At 60.0% G+C, this 26,357-nt stretch overlaps 1 protein-coding gene across 2 annotated transcripts in view; it reads left to right on the top strand.

Annotated features, from left to right (window-relative positions):
* The first annotated feature begins 6,384 nt into the window (after positions 1-6,384).
* The window catches only part of GAS6 (growth arrest specific 6), a 32,727-nt gene continuing 12,754 nt past the window's right edge, over positions 6,385-26,357 (top strand). The window contains exons 1-6 of one of the 2 annotated variants that reach the window (XM_060129307.1): positions 6,385-6,541; positions 6,729-6,895; positions 18,986-19,010; positions 20,385-20,447; positions 24,654-24,776; positions 25,523-25,645. In XM_060129307.1, coding sequence (XP_059985290.1) covers positions 6,469-6,541; positions 6,729-6,895; positions 18,986-19,010; positions 20,385-20,447; positions 24,654-24,776; positions 25,523-25,645 — 574 coding nt within the window. In that variant the 5' untranslated portion in view covers positions 6,385-6,468. The remainder of the gene's footprint in view (positions 6,542-6,728; positions 6,896-18,985; positions 19,011-20,384; positions 20,448-24,653; positions 24,777-25,522; positions 25,646-26,357) is intronic. The other variant, XM_060129306.1, reaches the window with a different exon arrangement.

Below are 26,357 nucleotides of genomic sequence, written 5' to 3'. Positions count from 1 at the left end.
GTTCGTTCTATATCTGCACGACAGTCAGGTTTTGAAATTTTAAAAACTACACTTTGTCACACCCACAGACAGAAGGACAGACCGTCACTTAAGGCAGCTCTGGGCAGGAGCCTGGGGAAGACAGTCCACCCGGCTCTGCGGGCCTCAGGAAATGTACCCCAAGGTCATGTGTTGCAGTCTCGGCGGTGCTGAGACGGCCTAACAGGTCTCCCGAGGGCACTGTGACCGCCACCTCTCGCCTGGCCTGTCCCTGAAGGTTAGAAACCGACCGTGCGTGTGTTACAATAGCGGGTCAACTCCACACTCCTGCAGCTGCTGTAAACGCTTTGGATCCCCCCCAAGGAATACTTCTAGACCTCGTCAAGCTCATGCCAAACCAGGTTTTTCTGCATTAACTAAAGCAAAGCTCTTCAGTTCGTTTAAAGGTCAGGGCTCAGACCAGCACTTCTACATCTCACCGGAGTTCACAATCTCAGATTCAGTTTCTGTCGGCGGGTGGGTGGGTTCAAACCTGAGGCTGTGCCCTACTCTGCCGTCCTCAGACCGCCTTCCCCATCCCGCTGTGTGAGACCAGCCTCGGAAGGCAGATCAGACCCAGATGCTGGCGCGCCACTCTCACCGCTGCCCTGCAGGGACACACCAAATCCTGGTCCGCAGAAGGGCCGGCCCGGAGCCCCACGAGAAGAGCAGCTGGGGTGACGCATGCAGGAGGCCCAGGCCCATCTTCCTGGTCCCTGACACGTGTGTCCCCGTCACCAAGGAGGATGAGCCTCAGGGATTTCACAGCTGCCTCAGCGTCATGACTTTCGTCCTTCGTCAGCTGAACCACAAATGACACAGCTGGTAGCCCACCGGGCGCCCGCCCCTGTCTCAGCGGCCCAGGCCAGGGCACAGCGGAAGCCCTGCTCTCCCTGGAGAGCCTCGGAGGTGACCACCCACCTCCAGCCCTGCCGGGCCCCCTAATGCGCCTGGCTGTGTGCTCACACACTGCTTTCCCCAGAGAAACCTGAATCTTCTCCTAACTCCTTGTGTGGAATTAAAGGAGCCGTCTCAGCCTTCAGAGACAGTCTGCCAGACGAGACGGTCATCGACATAGTTTTCTATACGAATAAACTAAGTTATATGACTTTTCAAAGATCCTGATGGCTGTTACAGATAGAAGTCATCCAATAATTCAGCCCAGCAAACAGGCAGCCCTAATCACCTTTGAGACTAGGCCTGTCTGGCCCCAGACATCTGCTCACGCCGTACCGCACACGCTCGGCCTCCCCGATGCCAGGAGAGGCTCCGGGGAAGGTGCTTCGTCCACGTGCAAAGCCTGGTGCCAGTGGAGGGGCCCAGGCTCACCGCCAGCCTGTCCTCTGCTCCCGCTCAGAGCTTCCCTTCCGAGCTGCTATAAAAGCCCCTCTCTTTGCAACAGGGCCTCCCCCTCAGAGGGGCTTGCCGACGTTCAATGTTTGTGGACTTGTTATATCAGTAACACATGCTCGTTGTAAAAGACAGAACGGGTGCGGAGATGCAACAACACAGTAAAAAGGGACCATCCCCCCCCCACAGGTAGCCACTGTAAACAGCGTGTCCCCAGACACCCGTGACAGCCCACGGACCGTGCGGAGACTGCATCCCGCACAGGCGGGCTCTCGGGCAGCCGTGGATCCGGGGGTGCGTCCGGGACCTGGGGCAGGAAGCAGAGGTCTGGCAACCATGCATCTCCCCCATTCTAGGCTGCCACCACCCTCAAGTCCCATTTCCCAGCACACTGAAAAGTCCCGAAAACTTCGATGTTTCGGCAAATGGCAACTGAACAGATGGTCAGTATCACACTGAGGTATTGGGAACCACAAAAACAGAGTGGGAGACTGAAGGTGAGGAGAAATTCCCACACGTAGCAGGACGGGGTCCCGGGGTACCTTCAGCGCTGTCGACTCAGCGGTGATAGACGAGGCTATTTACCCACCGGCTCTGCTGGACCCTTTGGGCTGCCAGCGCCCAGCCCTGCTCTCGGCCGCTGCACGCCTGCCACCGCTGCCATGGCTCCCGGGCCCACCGCCCAGCGTCCCGCGGCCCCCTCCTGCCGAGGCCCAGGCCCTCCCCGCCGGGCTGCCTCTAACCAGAGGGAAGACACCACTGACCCTCCCGGAAGCCAGGCTGACGAGGACGCAGAAAAATCCGTTCATCGTTACTTTGCCTCAACTTAAAATCTGCTTCGAGTGTGTTCAGACCTAAAACAAAATTTACCCAGGAGGCCAGTAGATACAAAAAAGACATTTTCTATCAGGCTTTGCAAAAGCCCTATCTTTGCCACAATGATAAAGTTAAAAGTCCGCCTGGAGCTTTGTGGGGCGATGAGCAGGGATCTGCCCTGACCCCCGAGTCCCACATCTCCTGGCACCAGAGGTCGTGTCTGGTACCGGAGGAGGAGGGGCCCCATGAACTGTGACCTCATCTGAAGGTCGCTGCAGCAAAAGGAGACCAAACCCTGCAAATCGAGTCAGGGTTTCAGATCTTTAGAATATAGTCTAAGCCAACTTACATAGTTTTCAAACAAACATTTTATCAGCCAGAAGGGAAAAAATGTTCTGCAAAAAAGCTACTGATCTAGAAATTCTAAAAATGTAAACTTTCCTGTCGTGGTACATTCATCTACACCTCCAGCACGAAAGTTCTTCTAGATAACGAGCATCTGTTGCATTTTGTCTGCCCAGCAACTTTCCCTTTTTGGAGGGGGCGCTGCCCTGCCGGCAGGGCTGCCAAGCAGACTGCGCAGGACAGTGCGGGGGAGAGGGGCCCCAGCTCCCGGGTGTGCGCGCCGCCCACGCCAGGCCGACCAGACTCATCCCTGGAATTCCAGCAGGGGCCCTGCAGAAACACGCGTGGAGTCCTCTGGAGGCGGGGACAGCACAAGCCCGGAGCAGCTGTGCCATCCCCGCCACTGCCAGAGGACATGTTACCTGCGGGAAAGCCAGCGAGTCCCGGCATCGCCGGAGCCCTGCGGTCAGCGCAGGCCTGGACCAATGGGCTCCACGTGCAGCCGCACTGGCCCAGATGGACACACCTCTGAAATCCGCAAGTGTCCCAGAAGTTACCCCGGGAGACGGCCCAGGGCTCACGCTGCGTCCCAAATGCAGGTGCAAAGCATCTGTGCTCTAGCCCGCTACACCGTCACCCCTGTCTCGGCCCCTAGCCCTGCAGATCAGGGAGCTGACCCTGTCCCAGGCACGGGGCCGTCGTCCAGGAGCCCCAGCCTCTGCGTGATTCTCAGTCCCACGAGGTCCCTCCTGTGCTAGGCCTGAGTGTGGGCACGTTTCCGGATTGAACCAGTACCTGGTCAGGGGAAGCCCCTCCAGCAATAGACACACCCGACAAAGACCGTGTCGGAAGCCACAGCCCTGCTCCCTTCGTGCCTCCACGGAGTCCCCAGTCACCGCCTCGTCTTACTGTCCCACACACCAGGAGGCGGGACCTGTGTGGCACCACGTCATAGATTAGGAACCTGGGCATGGAGAAGGGTGGCTGCCAAAGGCCACGCTACCCGGGGCGGTGAGCCACATCTCGGCCCTTCCCTCCATCAGCTCTGCAACCTCCCCGGGCCCAGGACTGGTACCCAGGCCTCAGGCTAGGCTGAGGCTCTACGTTTCAGACAAGGAGGGCTTAACCAGGCTGGGTAGCCAGCCCTGCCTCGAGATGGGTGTTGCTTCTCCAGCAGGGCCCCTAGAGCATTCCACAAAACCACTTACACGTGGACACTTGGCACAAAAACGCTTGTAAGTCACAGGCCGCCAAGGGGCCCCCAACCGGGCAGAGGAGAGGGAGCGACCGCCCTGATCTGCCCTGGGCTGAGGGGGGTCCTGGGACCCAGGGCTAAACTGGGAACATCCCTAGAAAACCGGGACAAGTTGGTTCCCCCGCAGGAAGGCCCTGAAGGGCTTTTCCACAAAAGAACTTTCACCTCAGTGGGGTCTGGCCACCTGATTCACGGTGGTAAGCAGTGTTTCTCAAACTTTCAGACCATAACCCACGGTAATGAATACATTTTACACCATGATCCAGTGTGTCCTCAGAGAATTACAGTGGAAATAAGAACTCCCATCTGATAAAACTCTGCTACCCTCTATCCTGCATCAGTAAAAACTGCAGGTTAACAAAATACTAAGTACCTACCAGTGGGTACAAAACATGGTTTGAACTTTTAAAAACTTCATTAAAATATGACTGGAGGCTTCTGCTTCTGGACAAGACAGAGTCACACGGCCCAGATTCAACTTCCTGTCTGATTTACCAGGCCGAGTCTGAAACAACTGAAAAAACAGACAGATGTATGAAATGACAGTATTCCAGACAGTGACATCAGGCAACAGAGGGACAGGACACAGGGGAAGGTGGGCCCTAGCACTGCCCGGCTCCCACCGGGATCTCTCCCGCTGCGGCTACCTTGGGTGGAGGGCACCGCAGTCTGCTGACTCCCTGGAGAGCACGAGAGGAGAGTGCTGCCCGAGGAGGGATTTGTGGGATCTGCGGAGGCCCCTCCGCTCTTCGGCTGAATGATCACAAGCTTGGGCAGAGACTCCCAAGGCTGGGAAAGGGTTAGAGGGCCCAACCCCGCGGTTCTCACGGGCGGGCGGGGAACAGTTGCAGTCTCTTCCGCCAGAGCGGGATCTTACACTCATGGGCATTGGAGAAACTGTCCAAGGACTCTGCCGTGGAACTTCAGCCCTGAGCTGAAACCATTTTGCTCTGCTTCTGCCCAAAAAGGTTTCAGGCAAACCTCTAGAGATCAGCAAAAGAAAGCATAACAATAGAAACTATCAAAATAATACAGAGGCGGGAAAAGATGTAAAAATGTAAACCGGAGCATTCAGCGAGCTCTGGGAAAACTTCAAGTGGCTGTACGCAGGGGCCACTGGAGTTCCCAAAAGAGAGGAAAGGTCGGAGAGACATAAAGCAATATTTGAAAAAAAAATGGCCAATTTTTTTTCCCAAATTTGATGAAAACTGTAAATTCACAGATCCAAGAAGCTCAATGATGTCCAACAACAGAAGTGTCACTAATTAATTAAAGATCTGGCGGAAATCCGTACTGAAGAATTTTCCACCCCGCCCAGATTTCTGAAGCCAGGGCTTCTCCTTAAGAAGGACAAGCAGGAAGATAATGTGGTCAGTATTCTGTGTGAGCACCTCCGTGTTTGTGGCAGCCTTTGAGTCACTGGGCGTTGGAATCGCCGGCTGACAAGGGAGGCCCCGGAACTAGTTCAGGCACAGGTGCAGACGACCCAGCTATTAAATTGTTAATTCTCTTTGCAGAGCCTCAAGGAGAACATCCTTCTCCTTGAATTTAACATATTAATGCTCACTACCCCATCTTCAAACCTGTGACGTCAAAGCATCTACCAGCAGCGCCGGTTCATCCTCCCACAAGGGAAGGCGGAAGAACCGGTGCGGACCCCGCGCTGAGCCCACCGGCCGCCCAGCTGGGGGCGGCTGCCCTTTCACCTTCCCCTTGGGGCGCGGTTTCCGCGGCAGGATTCCCCAGGGGGCGGCGCAGGCCCCCTCCCCGCGGTGCCGGGCTCGCTGTCCGCTTCGGTCCCCCGAGTGGTCCGCTATGTTTTGGTTTTGCTTGTTTGTGTGTGTGGTTTTTTTTGCCTGTGACTTTGCGAAATATTCTGGGACGAGAGACAGAAAGTCTTGGTCTCCGAGAACAAACAGAATGCTGCTTTCAGCTGAAATATCTACTGGGAACCCTCAAGGTTTCCAATGTCATCACTATGAAAACAGAGATTACAAATGGACATCATTCAATCTGGCTCCCCGGACCCCACTGGGACTCGATTTGACTTCAGTTCATCTTTTCTTTGGTGGGTTTTAAGTCTTGAGAAAATGTGCCCCAGAATGAAGACTCCAAAAAGGATGTAGTAGATTCGGGGTGGGGTCGGGGGGGGCGGCGGAAAGAGGTTTGCATCCGGTAAATGGTCAAACTGTACCTGTCAGGTTGGACCCGTGTGACTTCGTCGCGTCTACATCCCGATTACAGACACTTAACCACTGACTGGGGAGAGGCTCCTGCACAAGGGCGGCGGCGGCGGCGGCGGTGGGGCGGTGGGGCGGTGGGGCGGGTCCCCTCCCTCGTCCCGGCGACCCGCTTCCCCTCCGGGCTTTGATCTTCCCGGAGAAAACCGGCTCGGCCCGGCGGCGGCGGCGGCGGCGGCGGCCCGCGCGCCCCGCCCGCACCGCGCGGCCCGGAGGCCGGTCCTGCCCGCGCGCCCCGCCCCCGCCGCCGCCCCCGCCCAGCCCCGCGCGAGCGCCGCGGTGCAGCCGCCGGGATGTGACCTTCAGAGCCGCCCGCACGGGATGACCGGAGCCATCGCCCCGCGGCGCCCGCGCCTCGCCACGGCCCCGCGGGCGCTCTGACCGCGCGCGCCCGGCTGCCGGCCCCGGTCTCAGTCCCGGCCGTCGTCCCCGTCCCCGCCCGCCATGCCGCCCGGGCCCGCCGCCACCCTGGGCACTGCGCTGCTGCTGCTGCTGCTGGCCTCCGAGTCCGCGCACAGTGAGTACCGCGCGGGGCCGCGGCGCGGGCTGGGCCGGGGGACCCGTCCCAAGACCCCGCCACCCCGGGGGCGAGGGGAGCCCCGGTGCCCGCGCCCAGACCCGGCCCCGTGCGCGCCGACCCCGTGCACCCTGGCCCCGCCGCGCTGACGGCGTGTCCCCGCTCTCTCCCGCCCGCGCCCGGGAAGCTGTGATCCTGCGGGCGCGCGAGGCGGCGCAGTTCCTGAGGCCCAGGCAGCGCCGCGCCTACCAGGTCTTCGAGGAGGCCAAGCAGGGCCACCTGGAGAGGGAGTGCATCGAGGAGCTGTGCAGCCAGGAGGAGGCCCGGGAAGTGTTCGAGAACGACCCCGAGACGGTGAGCGCGCGGGCGGGGGAGATATGCGCCCGGCGCCTGGGACCGCGAGGTGGAGCAGGGCAGCCGGGTCCCCTCGAGCGCCGTCCCTGCGGCGCCGCATTTCCGGGGACACCGTCCGTGCGCGCACGGCTGGGAGCCTCGGCGTCTGCGGCAAGTCCTTCGGCTGCAGGGCACATCCAGACCCTTATTAGGGGGGCGGTCGGCGCGGCGGAAGGGCAGGGTCTTAGGCGCCGGGACCCGGGCCCACCCTCAAGACTCCTCCTTCCGAGGCCCAGTTCTGCTGGTGACGCCAGGTGCCGCCTTAGCTGGAGGGGGGTGGCGGATGTCGGCGGGAGGTCCTGCGGACGCCCTGCAGTCCTCTTCCCTCGGCAAGCCTGTGAAAGCAGCCGCTTTGAAAGAACCGTGCAGTGATATGACAGCTCAACCGGGATGCCGCAGGGTCCGTTTTAAAATGTAAAAGAAATAAATGGTTTAAAAAGAAGATCAGTTTCCTACCTCCCCGCTCCCTTAGCTAGACTGGAGCGGGGGGGAGCTGCTCACAGCGCCCTGATCCGCAGCAGGAGGGACAGAGCTTTAGCTTCAAAGGCGTGAGGGCTGGAATTGCTGGCAGCAGCGGCTCCCGCGGCAGGAGGACGGGAGTAGAGCTGGAACACGTACCGTGGAGGGTCGGGGGCGGTCCGAGTGGACAGCAGGGACGGGCCCAGGTCCCGCCGCCGGTGCGCAGCCCCTGCGGAAAGGTGCACTCGCCGAAGCAGCTGGTGCCTTCAGGAGCCCGACGGGCTGGCTCAGGACAGATTTCTATTAATAATGTCCTCGGAGAATGCGGGGTGGCTGGCACCCGACCGCAGGGAGCAGCCCCGGTGTGGCCTCCGCGTCAGCGCAGGAGCTGTACCATCTTCGGGGAGGGGAGAGGGGGTGGCGGTGCCCTGGGGGACCTGGCGCGCGCCTGCCTTTGGGAAGTAGGACTGATGGAGATGGGGTGGGCTTACACTGCGTCGCTTCACACCGAGAGGTCAGGGTGATTTCACAGCTGGTTTTGGTTCTACGGGAAATTTTCTTCTAAAGGATTCTTCTGGGATGAAATAAATGTCTCGTGTAATAAACAAATGGCTGTGAGGCCCGTGGGCTTTTACTTTGACTCCCGTTTCTGACCGGTTGGTTTGACCATCCCTTCAGTCCCCTTTCCGAAACAAGCTTTATACAGGGATGGCCCAGCTGTGCCCACCTTCCCTCCGGCCCAGCGCGCGGCGGCGGTGGCTGAGCCGTGACAGGCGCTTCTGCGGCGACTCTGTCCTCAGTGTCCGCAGCCACGCTGTTTGTTTTGCCACCGGTCTCTTCTGGCCTGTTTGCCCGTTTCTTTGATGGTGAGTCCCGGTGGCCCAGAGGAGCTGGCATGGCCCCTGCGGAGGAGTTCTGAAGGTCCCGCAGTGGGCTGTGTCCCTGCCCTGCTGCGGGATTGTGTACCGGCTGCAGTCCCGCCAGCCCCAGGCCCAGCTGGAGCGCTGGCTTGTACAGAGTGTGGGATGGGCTTGCGGGTGACGAGACTTGAGGGCAACAAGGCCACCACCCACGCCGGCCTGCCCCTGCCCTGCCCCCGTCCCTGCTTTCCAGGATGGAAAGGCCTTGGGCCTGGGCACACTGCACACTAATCGCTGCGCCACCCTTCCCAGAGCCATCCCCCCTGTGACTTACGTTTTAATTATAACTTTGTCTACAATGGATGAAATGAAGACGAGACAAGGAAGCCGTGCTCACAGTCCATGACTTTAATGAGACGCCGCCATTTCTGTGCAGGGACTTTGTACTTCCCTCAGCGTCCTGACTTCCCTCCCTGCCGAGGTGGAGTTGCTGTGACGCCGGGGGTGTCCTCTCTCACATCCACCCCGTCTACCCCATCGGGAATTTGTGAACTCCTTTCATATCAAAGCCATCTGTAACTTTCCAGACTTCTGTCCTCCTTTCTGACCCCCACCCCCAAATCGTAATCACATCTTTCCCTTTATTTACCAGCTTCCCTTGCAGTCAATGCAAACCCCCGCATCTCAGCCCGCACCTTGCCTCCTGTGTAGACCGCTGTGCAGGCTGCTTGCTCTGTCTGGTCTGGCCCTTGGCTTGTTGTCCTTTTCCTCAGGAGGTGCTGTGGAAGGCTGGGAGGAGCCCAGCTAGGCGTGGGTTGAGGCTGGTGGTGAGGGACTCCTGCATGTCCGGCCCCGCTCTGGTCGACCAGCTGCCCCTCCAGGTGTCCACACCATCCCTTCCCTCACTTTGGGGAGGTCCCAGATTCCAGGGACCTGGGATCCCTGGGAAACCCTCCAAACACAGCTCACTGCTAATACACCTTTGGAGAAACAGTGCTTTTGAATGAGGCCGTCCTGTGACATTACCAGTGGGTCCCTCTGCCCCACACAGTTTGGGGCTCTCTTGAGAAACATCAATTCCTCGCCTTCAAATGTTGTTCCTTGTGAGTGTTCGCGGGGGTGACCCAGGATGAGCGCCCTGACCTTAGTTCAGAAGTCACCAGGACCTGGTTCTGTGACCGTCATGGGACCTCCCGCCAGCGTCCTGACGTGTGATGTGATCACAGCATCCGCTGGGCTGTGATCCGCTCGCCAGCTCAGGGGGGTGCTTGGAGGAGAAGCCAGTCCTTACCTGCCAGGGTCACCTCTGGGGCTGGCCTGTCCTCTGTGTGTCTGGCCGTTGCAGCCACACACACCTGTTGGAGCAGAGGAGGCCGCACTGTCTTTCCTGTTCAGTTCCTGGTGCTCTGGGGGGCCGGGGAGGGGGGAGGGGGGAGGACGCCCTGCCCCCTGAGCTGGGGGCTGGGGCACCTGGAGCCGGCCCTCTGGGCAGCAAGCCGCCCCTGGAATCCGGAGGCTGTGCCCTCTGTGCTGGGTGTGTTCTAGGCTCTTCCTGCCGGGCGGGTTGTTCCACCCTGGGCCTGGGCCGTCTTCCTCTTTGGGGATGGAGGCGTCTGACAGATAGAGCTCTCCTTTGAGCAGGTAGCTGTGGGCACCTTCCCGATTCCTGGGGTTAACGGAGCCTGGGGGCCTTCCTGATGCAGGTGTCGCCTGCTTCCCTCCTGCTGACCAGGGTCTCCTCCACATTCTTTGGGGCCGCGGGGGGAGTGTCCCCGCCCTGCCCTCCCCCCAGAGCCGGCGATTAGATTCCATCCTTATCTCGTTTTCCTTTCGCATTGTTACCCTCTCTTCCTGGCATTTCCCTCGTTCTGGCCTCTTGTCCAGAGGACTCAGGGTGCCAGGCCCCCAGGCACCCCTGCTGGGTCTCCGGAGCTCTCCCAGAAGCTCACGGGGCCAGCCCAGCAGTCACCTTCCCGCTTAAGTCCTTTAAGGCCAGTGGGTTCCAGACACCGATACCATTGCCCGTGGCCTCCAGAAAGGATTCTGGACGAAAGACTTACCCAGCCCGACCTGCGGGCCCGCATGGTTCACCACCTCCCAGCACCAGTGCCGCCCGAGGCCTGCGGGTCGGGAGGAATTCCAGGTCCTGGGCCTTGACGCCATCACCTTGGTTAGTTTGAGATGCAAACAACAATATTCACAGTGTTTGCAGCTCGGCCGGCATCCCACCCACAGGGCCCCTCTGCCTCCAGTGCAGCCCAAGCCTGACCTCTGACCTCGCATGTTCACCCCGCACCCCGTGTCTCTCTCTGTCTCTGTCTGGTGGTGTCTACTTGTCTCTCTGTCTGTCTCTGTCTCTCTCCCCCCACCCCACCCCCGCTCTCTCAGACATGGGGGCCCAGTGGTGGTGATACTTCCCTACCCAGGAGGGTTTTCGGGGTGCAGCCAGTTTCAGAGCCCTGCAGGGCTGCCGCCTTGTCTTGAACCGCGTCTGCCCTCCAGGGACACCTGTCTTCCTGAGACCCCAGAGTCTCTGGGGACAGCTTGGGGAGGGGCAACCCCGAGGGAGGTGGAAGCCCCTCCCTCAAGTCTCCCCTGTTGGGGTGGCCTAAGGGGTCTCAGGGGTCCCAGCAGGAGCGGGGAGGGGGCCCTCGTCACCCCCAGTGACCTCCAGGACAGCCTTGGGCCCCCTGCCCCCCACGCCTGGACAGCAGCCCCTAACACTCACTTGGACGCTCAGACACGCACTTGCACACGCCCCGCTCCTCCGTGCCACACCGGGGTCCGTCGAGGAGTGTGACCAGGCGCCCTCCCTGTGCAGATCCAGCCCCAGCTCCTGTGCGCCTGGGTGGCCCCTTGCCCCGGGGCTGCCCAGGCCTCCCCACTGGGCCCCGGCCCTCCAGGGCTTCCTCCCCTGGAGGCCCAAGGAAGCTGGCCGGGCAGGGCAGGGTCTCCGAGTCATAATGTTTTCTCCAGAGCTGGCTCGGCACGGCTCAGAGGCCTGTGGACGGCTGGTTAGACGGGCCCGCATTCAGGCCCCCAGCGCGGGGCAGCCGCCCCCCGGGTGGCCTTGAGGGAGAGACAGGCTCTGTCTGGACCCCCTTGGCTGCCCCTGTGCCTACAGACGTGCTTGTTTTAGTCCCGGGGGTCTGCCTGGCCCGGAGCTGGCCCTGCAGTGTAATGACAGGGCAGCCCCCTAAAAGACACCTCGTCCCAGCCTGCGGGCTTAACGTCTGGAAAACCAATTCAAGACGTTTTGAAAGTCACCGCAGGTCTGCCTATGGGACTTAGGAAGAACACGCCCTTTAAGAAGCTCATGCTTCTGGCCTGTTTCTCGAGGTTCTGAGGTGCTGGGCCGGGACGTCGCGAACCCGGCCAGGCGGTTACTTTGCCCTGGCTGCACTGGCAGGTGTCTGGCGTCTTCGTGCTGCTGCTTCTGTGATGCAGACTTGGCTGTGGTTTGAGGGTTGATATTTGATGTTGGGGATACTCTGCCCCTTCGGTGGTTGTTTTAGTCCAGTGATTTCGCTGCGATCCTGGTGCGTGTACACCTGTAAATTTTGACCCTGAGAGAGTGCAGTTTATTAAGTTTTAAAGTCAGTTTTAAGGAGGTGTTGGAAGTGGACGGAGTTCTTTATCTGCCTCTGAGAAAGGCACTTTGCCCCAATTAAAAACACGTCCTTCAAAGGAGGTAGTGATGTGTTTCCATCACACTTGTTATTTTCTTGGACTTTTTGTTTTTCTTCCAAAATTCTAGGTGAAATTAGTCTCCTTCCAGTTAGTGACCATGATAATAAAATACATTCTTTCCACATCTGTCCCCAAACCCTACCACCTAAACCCAGTTCTCTGAGGACCTCTTCTGGGAATGCTGTGCCCTGTGGAAATCCCACAGCTGGGCTGGACCAGCTCCCAGGGCGTCCGGGAAGGCCACTGCTGCAGCCGCGGGGCCGGAGGCCAGGCTGGGGCCGCCTGCCCAGCACGGCCACAGGTACAGCCCCCAGGGGCCTCTGTGGTTTGGACACACGTTTCTTTAGTGCGATGCTTCGGGTTGAAATGGAAAACGTGTTAGGAGGTGGCTGTTGGCAGTTGTCGGGGGCAGGGCGCCTTCTCCCGTGGGGTGTGGCAAACCCTGACCCCTGACCCCTGACCCAGGTCTGCACCCACCACATGCCTCCTCTGAGTCTCTCCTCGTTCACACCAGCCCATCCTGTGCTGCTCGGAATTGAACGCTCACGTGTGCGGGGCCGTGGTTCAGCAGGGACCCGAAGGGGCCGAGGTGCCCTTCCATCCCCTTCCAGAGGCCAGGAACGGGCTGGAGCTGCACACTCACAGAATCTGTCACGGGACCTCAGAATGCTGCTTCGGGCGAGAGCCTGAGCCATCCCGTGGAGGCGCCCCTGAGCTGCGGCCCGGGGATCGACAGACTCAAGGGAGTCAGGTCATTAGTGGGAGGACCAGGGGGAACTCAGGGCTGACCCCTGAGCCCAGGTGTCTGTGGCCTCCAGGGCGAGCCTGGGTCCCGTCTGCACAGCCTGCTCTCAGGGCCTCCTGGACACACTACCTTTGCACAAAGGCTGTGTTGGAGCTGCGCTGTTTGCCCTGATAACTTGTCACCCTGTACTCTGTCCAGCATTTTATTTGTGGGTTTTGCATGATGGGAAAATACATCATTTTGTTTTTCCTGAATTCACGTAAACAGGGAAGCATAACATTGCGTTTCTGACCTGACCATGCCACCCTCGCCTGCCCATCTCACCCGCAGCACGAGTCCTCTGCAGCCCAGCCTGTGTGGGTCCCTGCGAAGGGACGGGTGGTCGCCAGCTCCTCCCTGATCCCCGGGCGATGTCCACTTTCCTCTTCCCTCCTACTCACTCTCTCTGGCTTCTCACCTCCTTCCCCTCTCCTGTCGGTGCCGCTGCGGCCTCTCAGCCTCTGGACAAAGCCTGCGGCCCCCCGCTCCACCCCCCCCCCCCCCCCCGCAGCACACGTCCTGCAGCCTCCGTGGAGCATCTCTGGTGCTACCACTTCTGCCTCCTCGGGGCCCTCCCAGGACAGGCCGACGTTCCGTCCCACCTGCTGGGCCTCGGTCCCCATTCACACTGCCAAGCAGCCGCGTACGGTCTCTCCCTCTGGCTTTGGGATGACGCCTGAGCCCCCAGCCAGGCTGCCCAGTAAGCCCCTTCCTGGCGCTGGAGACCACGAGGGCCGCGTCCCTGCCCAGAGCCCCCTGGTTCCCGCTCTGCCCCTTTGCTCCACAGGTCCTGGGGGACACACTCTGCTCGCTGGCGCCCTGCTAGGGGCTGGCATCCCTCTAGGGGCTGGTGGGCATGGCTTTGCGGGTGGGAGGCAGACAGCGTTGTCCCTCCGCCTGGTCCTGCGCTGCCTGAGCTCCGCAAGGCCAGCTGCCACGTGTCGGCAGGGACAGGTCGGAGGGGACAGGAGCGTCCCTGCCTGACTCCAGGGAAGATGTCGTTTCCTCACTGCTGTGACACTTCAGCACAAGCTTACCCTTCCGGAGGCCAGAGTCTGAAATGCGTCTCTTGGGGCCGCTCCCTTCTGGAGGCCCCAGTAGGGAGCCCACGCCTGCCTATTCCAGATTCTGCAGGCGCCGCGTCCCTGGCTCGGGCCCCTCCTCCATCCTCCTGGCCGGCAGGTGGGCGTTCTTTCTACGTTGCCATTTCTGGATCTGTTGCTGCCTTTGCTGTTCCTTGTTTGCACACCTTGTGGTCCCCTGAGCCCCCGATGGCCCAGGGGAATCTCCTCCTCCCAAGGTCAGCCGATGAGCAACCTCACTGACCTTCGCTGTGGAGCCCACCATATTCACAGCTGCCGGGAGGTGGGCCTGGACGTCTTTGGGGTCATTGTTGTGCCACCACAAGGGTGAAGGAAGGACTTAGCATGGGGTCCGGTGCTTAGAAATCCCTCAGTGCGGCATAGCCATGGTTTGAATAAAGTTTTGCTGGTTCACCTTCGTGAATCACATTTCCCAGCGAGAACGTGGCAGGCCTGGCAGGGAAGGCTTAGTACCTGGTGAGGCTTAGTACCCGGTGAGGCTTAGTAGTATCCAGTGTGGCTTAGTCGTTTCCTCTCCTGCCTGTGAGCACCCCAGCCACTCAAGTGAGCAGCATCGCTGCATTTGGCCTTGAGAACAAAGGGTTTCCGGGCAAAGCTGTGGATGACCAGCCAGTGCTGTGAAGGTGAGAGCCCAGCAGCCCCAAGAAGCCTCCGCCAGGAGAGCACATTAGACGGGAAGAAGGGCCACTTCGAGTGAGCCACTGAAGACTGATCAGATTACACAGTGAGGGCACCGATCCATCTTGAGGAATCAAGCCGTAAATTATAAAAACAAATTTATTCCATTTCATGCTTTACAAAATTGTATTGTAAATGTAATTAGGCACTAAATTTTCAGAACAAAGAAAGATTGAAGTAAGATTTTGGGGAGAGGCAGGGCACATTTTTTCGAAATAATAATGATTTTTAGAAAGCCTACTTTCTCCTTACCATAAATGGAGACATTTTTGCAAAAAGCGTTTGACAGCTTCACCCACAGTCCCACGAGCCTTTGCTAATCCTAGGCAATCAGGTTATTCTGTCTTGAAGCAGTCAGTCTGTGATACGTGCGAAGTTTCTCTTCTATCTTTGTTAACTGGCCTAAACCCTGATTTATCAGTGCCTTTGCATTGGTTACTTCCCAAAACATTCTCACTGACTCATGAAATCTTGACTCACGGTAGATTTATAACTTTACTTTGCAGGTCATTACAAATGTGAGAATTGCACTCACTTTTCAAATTCAGCTAGCCTGGGATTTTTGCCTCCTAAATTTGGAAACTGCAAGCAACAGTGGTTTAAACAAGACAGTTTTATTTATCTCTCATGCAAAAGGTGGGAGGCAGGCTGCCCGGGGCTGCTCAGTCGTGGGGGCCCAGGGGCCTCCATGACCTATTTGTGCTCCACTGTACTGGTGCATGGCCTTTGTCTGCCAGGCCTCCTCATACACTGGGCAAGTTGCTGGAGTACCAGCCATCACATCTACATTCCAGCAAGGAGGCCAGAGAACCAAAGTGCTCCACTCTCTTTACTCAGTTTCACTCTCTGTGTGTATCTCATTGGCCAGAATTCAGTCACATGCCACCCCTAGTTGCAAGGGAGGCTGGGAAGTGCAGTCCTGTAGCTGGGTGCATTGCAGCTCTAACTAGATCCAGAGTTCTGTTACTGAGGCTGGAGGGAGGATTGCGGATGCTGGATGGCAACTGCAGATCTCTGCTGTGGGGGGAGGTGTTTGGAAGCAAACCTGTTTTACGAGGTTCATTTCCAAGAGTATGTTCATGCCTGGCCGGAGACACTGTACTTAGCCACGTCACGGAGTTTTTGCACAACACGCCTCTCACATGGGTCTTTTTAGCTGCACTCATACAACCTGTGCTTGGAGGGACCAGCCCCGCTCTGCTGCCCTGGTTCTTGCCGCACACTGGGCCTCGGCAGTCGCCCAGCCCCCTGAGCCTGTCATCCCGCAGCTGAGTGGTGAGCGGAGGCTGCCACCCCCTGCCTTGCGGCCCTGCTGACCCTGGCGGGGTGCGGGGGTGCCCAGGGCCTGTGTGCACGTGCTCCGCCAGCAGCTGGGGTGCAGCGGGTGCCCAGAGCAGGTGGGAAGCACGTGCAGAGGGATGTGCCGTGGGCAGGTGCAGGTTGCAGGGAGGGGCTGGTGGTAAGGGGACCAGGGTCTCCATGCCCCCGAGAGCCGCTGCTGCCCGTACCAGGGCCCTGAGCATCCGGAGCAGCGCGTATCATCCTAACATTGATGTGAAGAGGACCCGGAGAACTGGGCCCCCCCGCTCGGGCCGCTGTCCCTGTCACATGCGTGCAGGTTGGGTGGGAGGGGACAGCCATGGGGATGGAGGGTGTACGTGCAGCCGAGGGAACCACACACACAGACGTGCAGAGCTGCAGCAGGACCTCAGGGTCAGGGCCGGGGCTGATCCCAGCGTCACCCCTGCCACTGGGTGGTCATACCCAGGACTTTGTTCCAGGACCTCCCTGCAACGTGCGCTTCAGTGTCTGAGGAAGGAGAGGACCCAGTGCCCTCGCGGGGTGTCTCTGGGGACTGCCCCCCTTGCAGGGTCCGCCCTGGGTTCTCTGGGTGGAGCAGGGCCTGGGGGATCCCAGAGGTCCGTGTTCTGAGAAGTGGTGTCTGTGTTTCCTTCTGTCTTGTGGAGTCTTTTGCACCTGGTTTGGAGAATCTTAGCTGAATTTGGGAGAAAGGAAGGAAGAAAGGGTTTTGTATGAACCGTGCTAGGAGAACACGTGGAGAGCCGTGTAACGCCAGCCCCAGGGGTTAGGAGCCCTTCCGGGTCCCCGGGCGGGACCAATGGAGCCGGGGCACCCACCTGCAGGAGGGCGTCTTCGGGGGCCGCAGTGAGCTTCACGCTCTTAGGAAGCCTCGGCAAGGGCAGTTCAGGCTGCCGTGACCTTGACGGTCTTCTGCCAGAAGGCAGATTTGCTAGCAAGGCCGTGGCCGAAGGATTGGTCAGCCCTCCCGACTGTTCCCCAGGGAAAACACCTTTACACGTTTCATGTCAGGAAGCAAAGCTGTCCTGACAGCCAAGTCCCAGCCTGGTTTGTCCGAGTAGAGATGTTTGGAAACAACCTAGCGCTGTTATGTCCTAAAGGAAGTAATGAGTTCTCAGTTTACTGTTGAGAAGTAACCACACTGTGGTGTGAGGTGCGACTCCGGCCACGTTGTGTAATCCAGGTAAAAGCCCAGACACTCCACGACAAAGATCCACGCACCACCGGCACGGGCATGTCTGCAGGGTAACGTCCACGCTGCTGGTCAGCTGGTCTGCTGGTCAGCAGAGCCGGGAGCGGGAGTCCCCTGGCCCATCCATGCGCAGGGCCAGGAAGCGAGGCCATCGGGTGAACAGTGGGACAGCATCAGGGCTGGATTCTCACGCCTCACCTGGTCCCCGCAGGGACGTGGCCGGCCTCTGAGGAGCTCAGGGGTAAAGCAGATTTGCTCTCCTTTCCTGTGCGGGGGGCAGGTCACAAGTAGCAGAGACAGAGGAGGTGGCTCACAGGGAAGTTTCTCCTGTAGCTCCAGAGCCCATGCAGCCTCACTGTAGACCCCGGTGGACGCAGCTGCCCTTGGGCGCAGCTCCTTGAAGGAGCTTCGGGCCACACGTTCCCGTGCACAGACCTGCGGGAAGCAGGGCGGCACGGAGGGCTGCGGAGCCTGAGTTTTCACAACAGCAGGGCTCAGTATTAAAACATATTACACGTTACTGTTAACTAGTCACGATTAGGAAGAATGGAACCTGCCTTTCCGGAAGGCCGCAGCGTGTAACCGTGTGTGTGACCGGGTGCTTGCCCCGCAGTTCTTCACCATGTTCAACCCTAGTCTAACCCTTGGCTTCCTAAGGCTGAGCGGAACTTCCTGCGTCCATCCTGAATCTTATTTCAGAATCAAATTCCCTCCCTTTGCAAAGCCCAGTGGCCTCTGTTCTCCCTCTAACCCCGAAAGATGCCACAACCCCCGGGACCCTGAGAGCTCTCGTCACAGGGCCCCAGACTGGTCTGTCTCTCCGTCCCCAGCGCCAGCCGGTGTGGGACTGAAAGCAGGAGAAAGAAGCGCAGCCAGCCTTGTTGGGGGCCTGGGAGCACAGAGGAGGGCAGTCGCCTCCTGCCTGCCTCTGCCACATTCGCGTGAATGTCACCTTCGCAAGTGTTGCATGAGTCCCCAGCTTGCTCTGATCCTTACTTTTCTTTGAAACAAGTTGAGTTTTACAAGAAGCATCTTTACCAGAACGCTACTTTATAAAAGCACATCTGAACGCGTCTTCGTGGGACGCCCCGGCCAAGCACGAGCGGAGGGGACAAGTGAGGCGGTGGGGGACCGGCGGGCGTGAAGCACGGGCCCCGTGGGGTCCGGCGCCCCCGCCCTCCCTGGGACGGGACTCAGTCAGACTCCACAGCCGGCCTGGAGCCTCAGTTTACTCATCTGTGATAATGGGGCTGATTAGCAAGACCCTCCTGGGAGGGTGGTCGTGAGCAAGCAGGTGACACCCAGCATCCGGCCCCTTGGTTCCGTCAGGGAGGGGACACAGGGCCAAACTGCTCCGCGATCGGCCCTGAGCGATCAGCCCTGAGCGGGACATCAGAGCGTGTGGGTCCCGGAGCTGCTGCCGGGATGGGCACAGGCAGGTGTTCTCTCACCTGACGTTCACTGCCCAGCGCCCATCTCTTAATTTGCAGTCATGGATAAAAGCACTCCCCGTCTACACCCTCCATCCCTCATCCAGCTGTTTGTTTTACAAGTACCGTAGCTGCTGGGAGTCCTACAGAGGCCTCCCATCTCCCGAGGGGCCCCTGCGGCCACCGGGGTCCAAGGCTTGCCTTTTTCTTGGCATGTTTCCTGTCTTCCTGAAAGATGCTTCACCCGCACAGCATTGCTGGTTACCGCAGGTCTGGTCTCAGTGTGCAGACATCACTCTGCAGAAGCTGCGTGGCCCCAGGGACGCCCCCTCCCTCCGTCCCCTCCCCCAGCCCTCTCAAGGGCAGAAAGTGGCTTTCTGGGCAGCCGTCCTCCCTCAAGCACCTGCCTCCCGGGCCTGGCCGTTTCTGTTGGAGGAGAGGGGTGAGGTTTGGTGGACCAGCCGCCAGGGGGTGGTGCCCAGACGCCGGGCACTCTGCCGGTTAACCGCTGCCTTTTCTTTTTCTTTTTCTGCAGGAGTACTTTTATCCAAGGTACTTAGGTAAGTTGGACTCATTTCCTCCTTTTGTTTGGGGCCTCACACCTCATCACCGAGTTGTTCCCGGAAGGACCTGCTTAATCGCACAGTGAGTTGGGAGCTCTCCAGGGCTCACGGGACAAAGCCCTAGTTTGTGTCTCTTATACCATAGTGACCGCGTTAGTGTCACCTCCAGCCAATGCCATTGTTTGCAGACCTCTGCCCCACTCTGATTCCAGGCTTAGCTCGTTAACTGGAAATATGATTGCTTTCGTGGTTCTCGGGCTGTTTGGTCTCAGGACTCTGCCCTTGTGAAATCACTGAAGACCCCAGAGAGCTTTTGCTTATGCGGACTCTGGTTGTTGATACCATGTGATTAATTAAAGCTGAGAACATTGAAACGTGCTTTTGTTTAACTTGGACAACAGGAACGGGCAGGCTAACAGCCTTGGCCGTCGAGCAGTCATGGCACTCCCCGAGTGCCAGTCATGTCTGTGTGTGGAGGCGGGGGGGCCTGGACTGGGGGAGAACGAGAGGAAAAAGGCCAAGGCGGTCCCGTGTTTTCAGGAAGACCTGAAAGTTCCCCTGCGAACTGTTCCTTAATCGACACTGTTTCAAGGGTTCTTTTATGTCTCTACTTATAATGAGAGAGAAGTATTCCAGGGCTTTCCTCTTTAATTGTGTGAAGCGCATTTTGGTAAATTTTCCATTGGCCTTATAGCCTCGTAGAGGTACCTTCTGTGGGTGTGTATCTGGCAACAAGCGTAGTGGACCTGCGATTGGCCTTGAGAAGCCCCATCCGGGCTCCCTGCCGGCCTTGCTCCCGGGTGCATGGCTTTGCATCCTGAGGCAAAGGCGACAGTGGCCCCCGGGCCACCTCCAATGCTATCCACTGCCTGTGCCCACATCCTCCGAGGCGCGGATGGGCAGCAGCGACCCACCAAAGGGCCAGTGAAGTGGCTCAACCAACACCCATTATGCCCAAGCTCAAGTTCAGATCATCCGGATGCCTGTGGCCCCTCCCACCCCTGGCCTCCGTGTGGAGCACGCGGTCAGACAGCACAGAGGAGGAGGGGGCTAGTTCGCCAAAGAGATTGACCATCAAACCAAGGGTACTGTTTCCAAGCGGGGGTCAGGTTGAAATGGAGGCCAGCTCTCTGACCACGGTCAGAAGCTTCCTGAGTGCCACTGGAGAGCCTTCTGTACGACAGAAAGAACCCCACCGGGAGGCTGCAGGGGCCCAAGGCTCCTTGGAGACAGAGCTCTGCCCATGGGTGGAGACGTCGTCTCGTCTGACGGTGTTCCATGTTCCGTGTCAGCGTGACTAGCCTCCCTCCAGAGTGTCACGTCTGCTGGCCCCGTGCCGGAAGGTGACGCCCTGCCCTCCCTGTTTTGCAGAATGCATCAGTAAACATGGATCTCCGTACAAAAAGAACACAGATTTCATCACCTGCGTGCAAAGTAAGTCTGTCTCCTTCCTCGAAGCCCCTGCGTTTGGGGTCTTGGGGCTTTGCTATGTTTCCATTGTCTTTGGAGCCACGGCACCTGCCTGAGGTCCTCTCCTTTGCCCTGAACTTCCTTTTCTAAGCGAGTACGTGTTGGCTTTTCGAACAGGCAGGAAATTCGCACGGTATGAAGTGTAAACCTTTCACAGGTGGAGAGAAGGTGCATCCGGCCCTGCCTCCTGGTCAGTCAGGGGCCCTTTCGCCACGGCCACCGGTTCTAAGAATATGCTCAGACCCGTAGGAATGTGCTCAGAGTCTCTTATTTCCACACAGGTGGCAGCTCCCTGAACCCATGACCTCACCGCCCTTTCCCCTCCACGGTTCGCAGGCGCTTCCTGTGTCAGCATGAGCACGGCCAGCACGTGGGGCTGCGTCCACACTCGCGCTTGGTGGGCAGCATGCTTGTTAACCAGTGTGCATTGGCGGACACCTGGGCCGTTTCCAGTTTTTATACCGTAACAAGCAAAGCCAGAGTGACCTCCTTGTCTGAATATATCTGCAGAATAGAGTGGACTTGCAGAGGGAAAGCTGTGTTCTTTTTCAGTTCTGCTGCAGACCCGGCCCCGTTACCCCCGACCCCGGTGGAGGGCGGGAGTGCCTCTCCCAGTACCTGCACCAGCCCGGTGTATTGCTTCTTACTTTTTTATATCTTTCAGTAGAAAAAGTGAAAAAAGACCCCCAGTCAATTCAGTTTCTTTTTTTCTTACTCGTGAGTAAAGCTGAGCTTCATATGTTGAGGAACCTTGGGTTTCTTTTTCTGTGGGTAGTTTGTTCAGAGTCTTTGCCTACTTGCCTCAATTTGTAGGAGCTCTTGATATATTTTGCAAATTAGCCATTTGTACTAAAGGTAGCAAAATTTTTCCTCAGCTCATCCTGCGTCTTTATTATTCTTTTAAATTATCATACGTAACACTGACGCTTTGCACGAACTTTAATCCACACGTAGACCCCCAGGCCCGTCTCAGCCGAGCCTGACTCCAGGCCCGGCTGTGGCCGGAGAGCTCTGTGATGTGACCGCTTCGTCCCCGCCAGGCCCGGCTGTCAGCTGCTCTGTTGCACCGGCTCCACCGGTGAGGAGACGGGCTCTGAGCGTACAGCCAGCCCCGCACGGGGAGCCCTGCGCTGCACGCGGGCCTGCACTGCGGGGTCGCCCCGGGCGGGTGGAAGACTGGGACTGGCACCAGGGCCTGGTGGGCAGGGCTCGGCGGCTGTGACCCGTCACCCAGCCGCCCACTACCAGCCGCTGGCCTTGCCTGTCTCGCCCCGGGTCACAGACCCCGACCCGGCCCAGGCGCACAAAGGAAGTGAGAGACTGAACGAGGGCAGGGGCCCTGCTGTGAGGCCCGGGCTCCCCACGGACCCTTCAGCAGCCTCCCAAGAGCAGGTGAGGGGCAGAGGCCAGTGTGCACTCAAGGAACAGAGCCCGCGCCCACACACCCCGGCTGACGTGAGCAAAGCCCGCCCCTCGGCCCCCCAAGCTGAGCGGGACCTCACCGGCCCTAGGCAGACATGGGAGCATCACAGCAGTTCAGCTTCCTGTCATTACGCTTCACTCGTAGCAGATTTGTGGTGCTGTCAACTTGCCATACCAGTTCCTTCGTTTTAAGTTATGTGTTCAAACTGATTAGTTTGTTTTACTTCCTGGGTTTCAGGCTGTCCTTTTCCTGAGACTATAAGAAGTTGTCTGATATTTCATGTTTAAGCTTATAACCTGCCTCGCCGTCTCTGATGCAGTGAGGAGGTCATTTATTCTAGATGTGCCTCCCCCGGGGGTCTGGGATCGGTTTCTGAGGCTTTGCCTTTGGGTCCCAGAGGATTTGGGCGATGCCGTCTGCGGAGTCCTGGCCAACGGTCTCCACGAGGAAGGGTCTCCGTGCCTCTTCTCCTCCGTGAGGACGACGGCCCGCATTTGCATGTATTTCCCAGCTTATAACTCGTCACACCCACACATTCCTGGAAGTGGGAGCCAAAGCCACTGAGACAGGCCTCTGCTGGCCTCAGCAGGTGCCTCACAGCCCCGTCCACAGAGCAGCCGCTTCTCCCTCCATCCTCTCTCAGCCATCGTGGCCCTCGCCTCCCGCCTGTCGGGGGCCCGGGTTGGGGCTCAGGTCTGACTCAGCCCCGAGCCCCTCCAGGCTGCCTGCGTCCACCGAATTCCTAGAGGCTCAGAGGCACCTGCAAACACTCTCCTTCCTCTGCCCTACAGATAAGCTTCCCAACAGGGCAACAGATAAGAGCCGCTCTCCAGCTGGGTTCCCTGTGGGGATCTCCTGGGGCTGTCCCACCCCAGGGGAGGTTGATTTTTAAAGGTGGGGGGTCGGCGGGTAGGCATTCTAGGCAAATTCCAGACAAAGGTAACGAGGCCAGGTGTGTCCTTCTGAAATAACTTTAAGTCTTTCACCAAATATGTCGAGTGGAGACGCACCCCATCTTCCCCGTCCCTCCTGCAGGGCCTCTGACGTGCCAAGTGCTGCTGGGGGAACAGCCGGACCCTCGGCTCGGATGCTGTCCGGGCCCCAGCACACGTCCCCCCGACCGCCCCGGTCTCCCTGCCCCCTCAGAGCCCCGTCCTGCGGAGACAGTGTCAGGAAGCAGACCCGTCCGTCATCTCAGCCCTGGCACTGGGCTTGACCCCCGCCGCCCCGGGGGAGCCCTCGTTACAGCGGCACGGGGGCCACAGGGCTGACCGCTGGGCCCCCCTTCCTCACTCTCCGAGCGCCAGACCCAGTCCTACTTGCTTAGGGGCGGAAGGCACTCACTGAGCCCACCGAGGACAGCTGTGCATGGGTCTCCAAATACCCGGAGGTGCTGTGTTCGGGGCACACTTGCAAGTGTTTTGTTGGCTGTAATTGTGCAGAACAAGCAAGCTTTGGGGGGTCCCGTGGAAAGGTCACAAGGAGAGCCCAGTGAGAGACGTGGGTTCCAGGGTTGCGTACACAAACAGTTATGCTGGGCCCTCCCTGAGGGGGTCCCCGGTGACCGGGCCCCCAGACCCACAGGGACGCAGTGGGACAAAGCACGGTTTTGGGTCCATGCCAAGGACAGGGGCTGGCGCGAGGCCTGCCGAGCCGGGGGACACAGGGGCCCACTGCCCTCCTGGGACCAGGAGCAAGCCCACGGTGGAAACACTGTCCCCAGACCAGCGTCCGGCTGGAGACGTCAGCGTCCTGAGAAAGAAGTGAAGAGGCGGGGGCTAGTGCCCGCCTGGCGCTCTCAATGGTCACGTGCTGGCCTGGCCTGTTCCTAGTGACCAGGCTGTGCAGTGAGTGGTGACCTCAGCTCCACACGGGACGGGGGCAGAGGGAGGGCGGAAGCACCGCGGCCACCCGTCGTGGGCTTCCCAGCGCTCAGACGGGCCCGTCGCTCGGTGAACAGACACACGACAGTGCCTGGCTCGGGTGCTGCGGGTGGACGCCCGGGTGTGAGAAGGTGGTGGCCACTGGTACACAGACAGGCGGCATCGCAGGGCTGAGCCTGGCCGGGTGGCTGCCCTGCCGTCTCCAGGGCCCTGGGAAATGTGCCCCGTTCCCCTCCACTGAAAGCAGGACGATCAGAGAAGCAGGATGGCCCTTGGTCACCAGCACCACTGAAGCCGACAGGCCGTGGGGCCAGCGCGTGTCGGAGAGAAAGGGGAGCAGCGGAGCCCGGGGCCCGGATGGCTTGGACCGTGTCCAAGCGGAGGCAGAGGCAGCAGGCCCACCCGAGGGGCGGGCGGGGAGGCTGTGGGCGCCCTCTGGGCGAACTGGACCCCACAGGCCAGGGGTCCTGGCCTGGCAGGGTGGACACAGCTGCCGGGGGAGGGGAATGTTCTGTGTCTGCCGGGCTGGCCCGTGGACCGGCCAGGGCCCTGTGGACCTGCTCCCTGGGAGGTCCAAGCTCCCGGGGCCCAGCCAGGCCCACTCCTCTCCTCCGCTGCCCCGGGGCCGCGGCCCTGACCTCGGGCCCAGGGGGTGGGCGGCCACTCCCTCCGAGCTGACCTGGGTTTCCTGGGATCGGCGGGGCCCGGCCAGCCTGGTCTGTGACCCCCTCCCTCCCAGAGGTGGGTGTCCTGTGCGGCCTGCCGGGGCCAGTGGAGGGGACGTTAGTGCCCCAGACCTGCCTCGGTTTCCTCCCAGCCGACCAGGGACAGCTCAGGGCCGCCTTCTCCTTCCTTCCAACTCAGAGCTGCCGGATCAGTGCTACCCAGACCCCTGCGATAAGGGGGGGACCCGGGTCTGCCAGGACCTCATGGGCACCTTCTATTGCCAGTGCAGAGACGGCTGGGCGGGACGGCTCTGCAACAGAGGTAAGGCCACGGCCTGGGGGCGGGCCTGGGCATAGGCGTCAGGCCCTCCCTGCAGGGCCACCCGAGGGCCCCGGGCTGGTGGGGCCCTGAGTCCTCTCTTCCGCCTCTCCCCGCCGGGCCGCCTGCCTGCCCCGCCAGGGACACAGCTGCACTGGCCCGTCTGGCTGAGAGCAGAGAGAGGAGAAGCGGGAGGGCGGCAGGCCGGGGGTCCAGGCCCCTCGCTGGCTGGCCCCCTCCCAGCTCCCGGGAGAAGATGGGCGGGCGGGGTCCTCCCAAGAGCGCGAATGTTTGCACAGCGCGGGAGGTCTTGCCTCACCCCCCCCCCCCCCCGGGCTGGGCGCCACCCAGCTTGAAAACCCACCGTGCTGAGCCCTGAACTGTGCTCTGGCCAGGCCACCTCCTTGGGGGGGGGCGGGCGGGGAGGGCGATGACCCCTCCTGAGAGCAGGGCAGTAAGAGTGCCCTGTAGCTGCCCCGCCCGGCGCGGCCCCCCAGCTGTCAGAAAGGAGTCAAGAGACTCTGAGTCTGCAGTGCGCAGGGTCAGTGGAGAAGCTGCAGAGAACCCCCAGGACGTGGTTAGAACCCTCAGGCGACCCCCTGGCTGCAGTGGGAGCCCTGGGCCCCTGTGCCCTCCCACCCAGGATCTGAGGGTGGATCCCATGGGGTCGGAGATGCAGGCGCTGCGACGTGCTCCAGGCGGGTTGTGGGTCACCTCTGGCTCTCTCCGTCCCTGTGTCCTGTTCCCAGATGTCAATGAGTGCAGCCAGGAGAGCGGGATCTGCAGCCAGATTTGCTACAACAAGCCGGGCAGCTTCCAGTGTGGCTGCTACAGCGGCTACGCACTCTCCCTGGACGGCCGGACCTGCCACGGTGAGGCCCTGGGTCCTGGTTGCCGTCCTCTCTCCTCCTCCCCCATTTTCTTCTGCGATTGCCAAGTTGCTGGTTGGCTGAAGCCACAGTTGCTTTGCTCCTCTGCGAGAGGCTGCAGGCCGTGGCTGGTCCCTCAGGCTCTGGAGGCTGTGGGCGTCCTGCAGACACAGCACATGCCCGGGCATGTCCGCGGCCACGGGGAGCTGCCCCAGCACCTCCACACGGGCTGAGGCACCAGGACCTGTGGACAGGGCCGGCCCAGCTGGGGAGGCCGTGCCTACTGCCCAGGACGGGAGGCGGCTGCCAGGCCTCCTTCCAGGCCACAGAGCCAGCAGAGGCTTCTGTGCCGGTCGGGGCCCAGGGCATCTGGGGCGGGGGTGGGGGGTGGGCAGGGAGCCCAGGGTCCCACTGCTCGCTGCTTACAAAACCAGCGCTCACAACCGGCAGAAAAGGCCAGCGATCTGGGGAGATGGCGTCCTCAGAGTCCCCCAGAAACCACCTCCGAAGATTCCGCCCGGCCCTGAAAGCTTCTAAAGGGAGACAGAGAAGGGATCTGAGTTAATCCCTGAGATGGGGGGTCAGAGTCCTTGCCGTCCCCCACTGTGTGCGGGCGTGTCGACTCCTCACGGCCTCCCTCTAGATGCGATCTTGGTCACACAGTTCGTTCGGGAGATTCCTGGAGGGGAAGCTGGCGGGAGGTCTGGTCATCTGT

This window comes from Lagenorhynchus albirostris, chromosome 18 (assembly GCF_949774975.1).
Source record: "Lagenorhynchus albirostris chromosome 18, mLagAlb1.1, whole genome shotgun sequence".
In the NCBI taxonomy this organism is placed as follows: domain Eukaryota; kingdom Metazoa; phylum Chordata; class Mammalia; order Artiodactyla; family Delphinidae; genus Lagenorhynchus; species Lagenorhynchus albirostris.
Note: the sequence above shows the minus strand (reverse complement) of the source record. Positions and strands in the feature narration are given on the sequence as shown.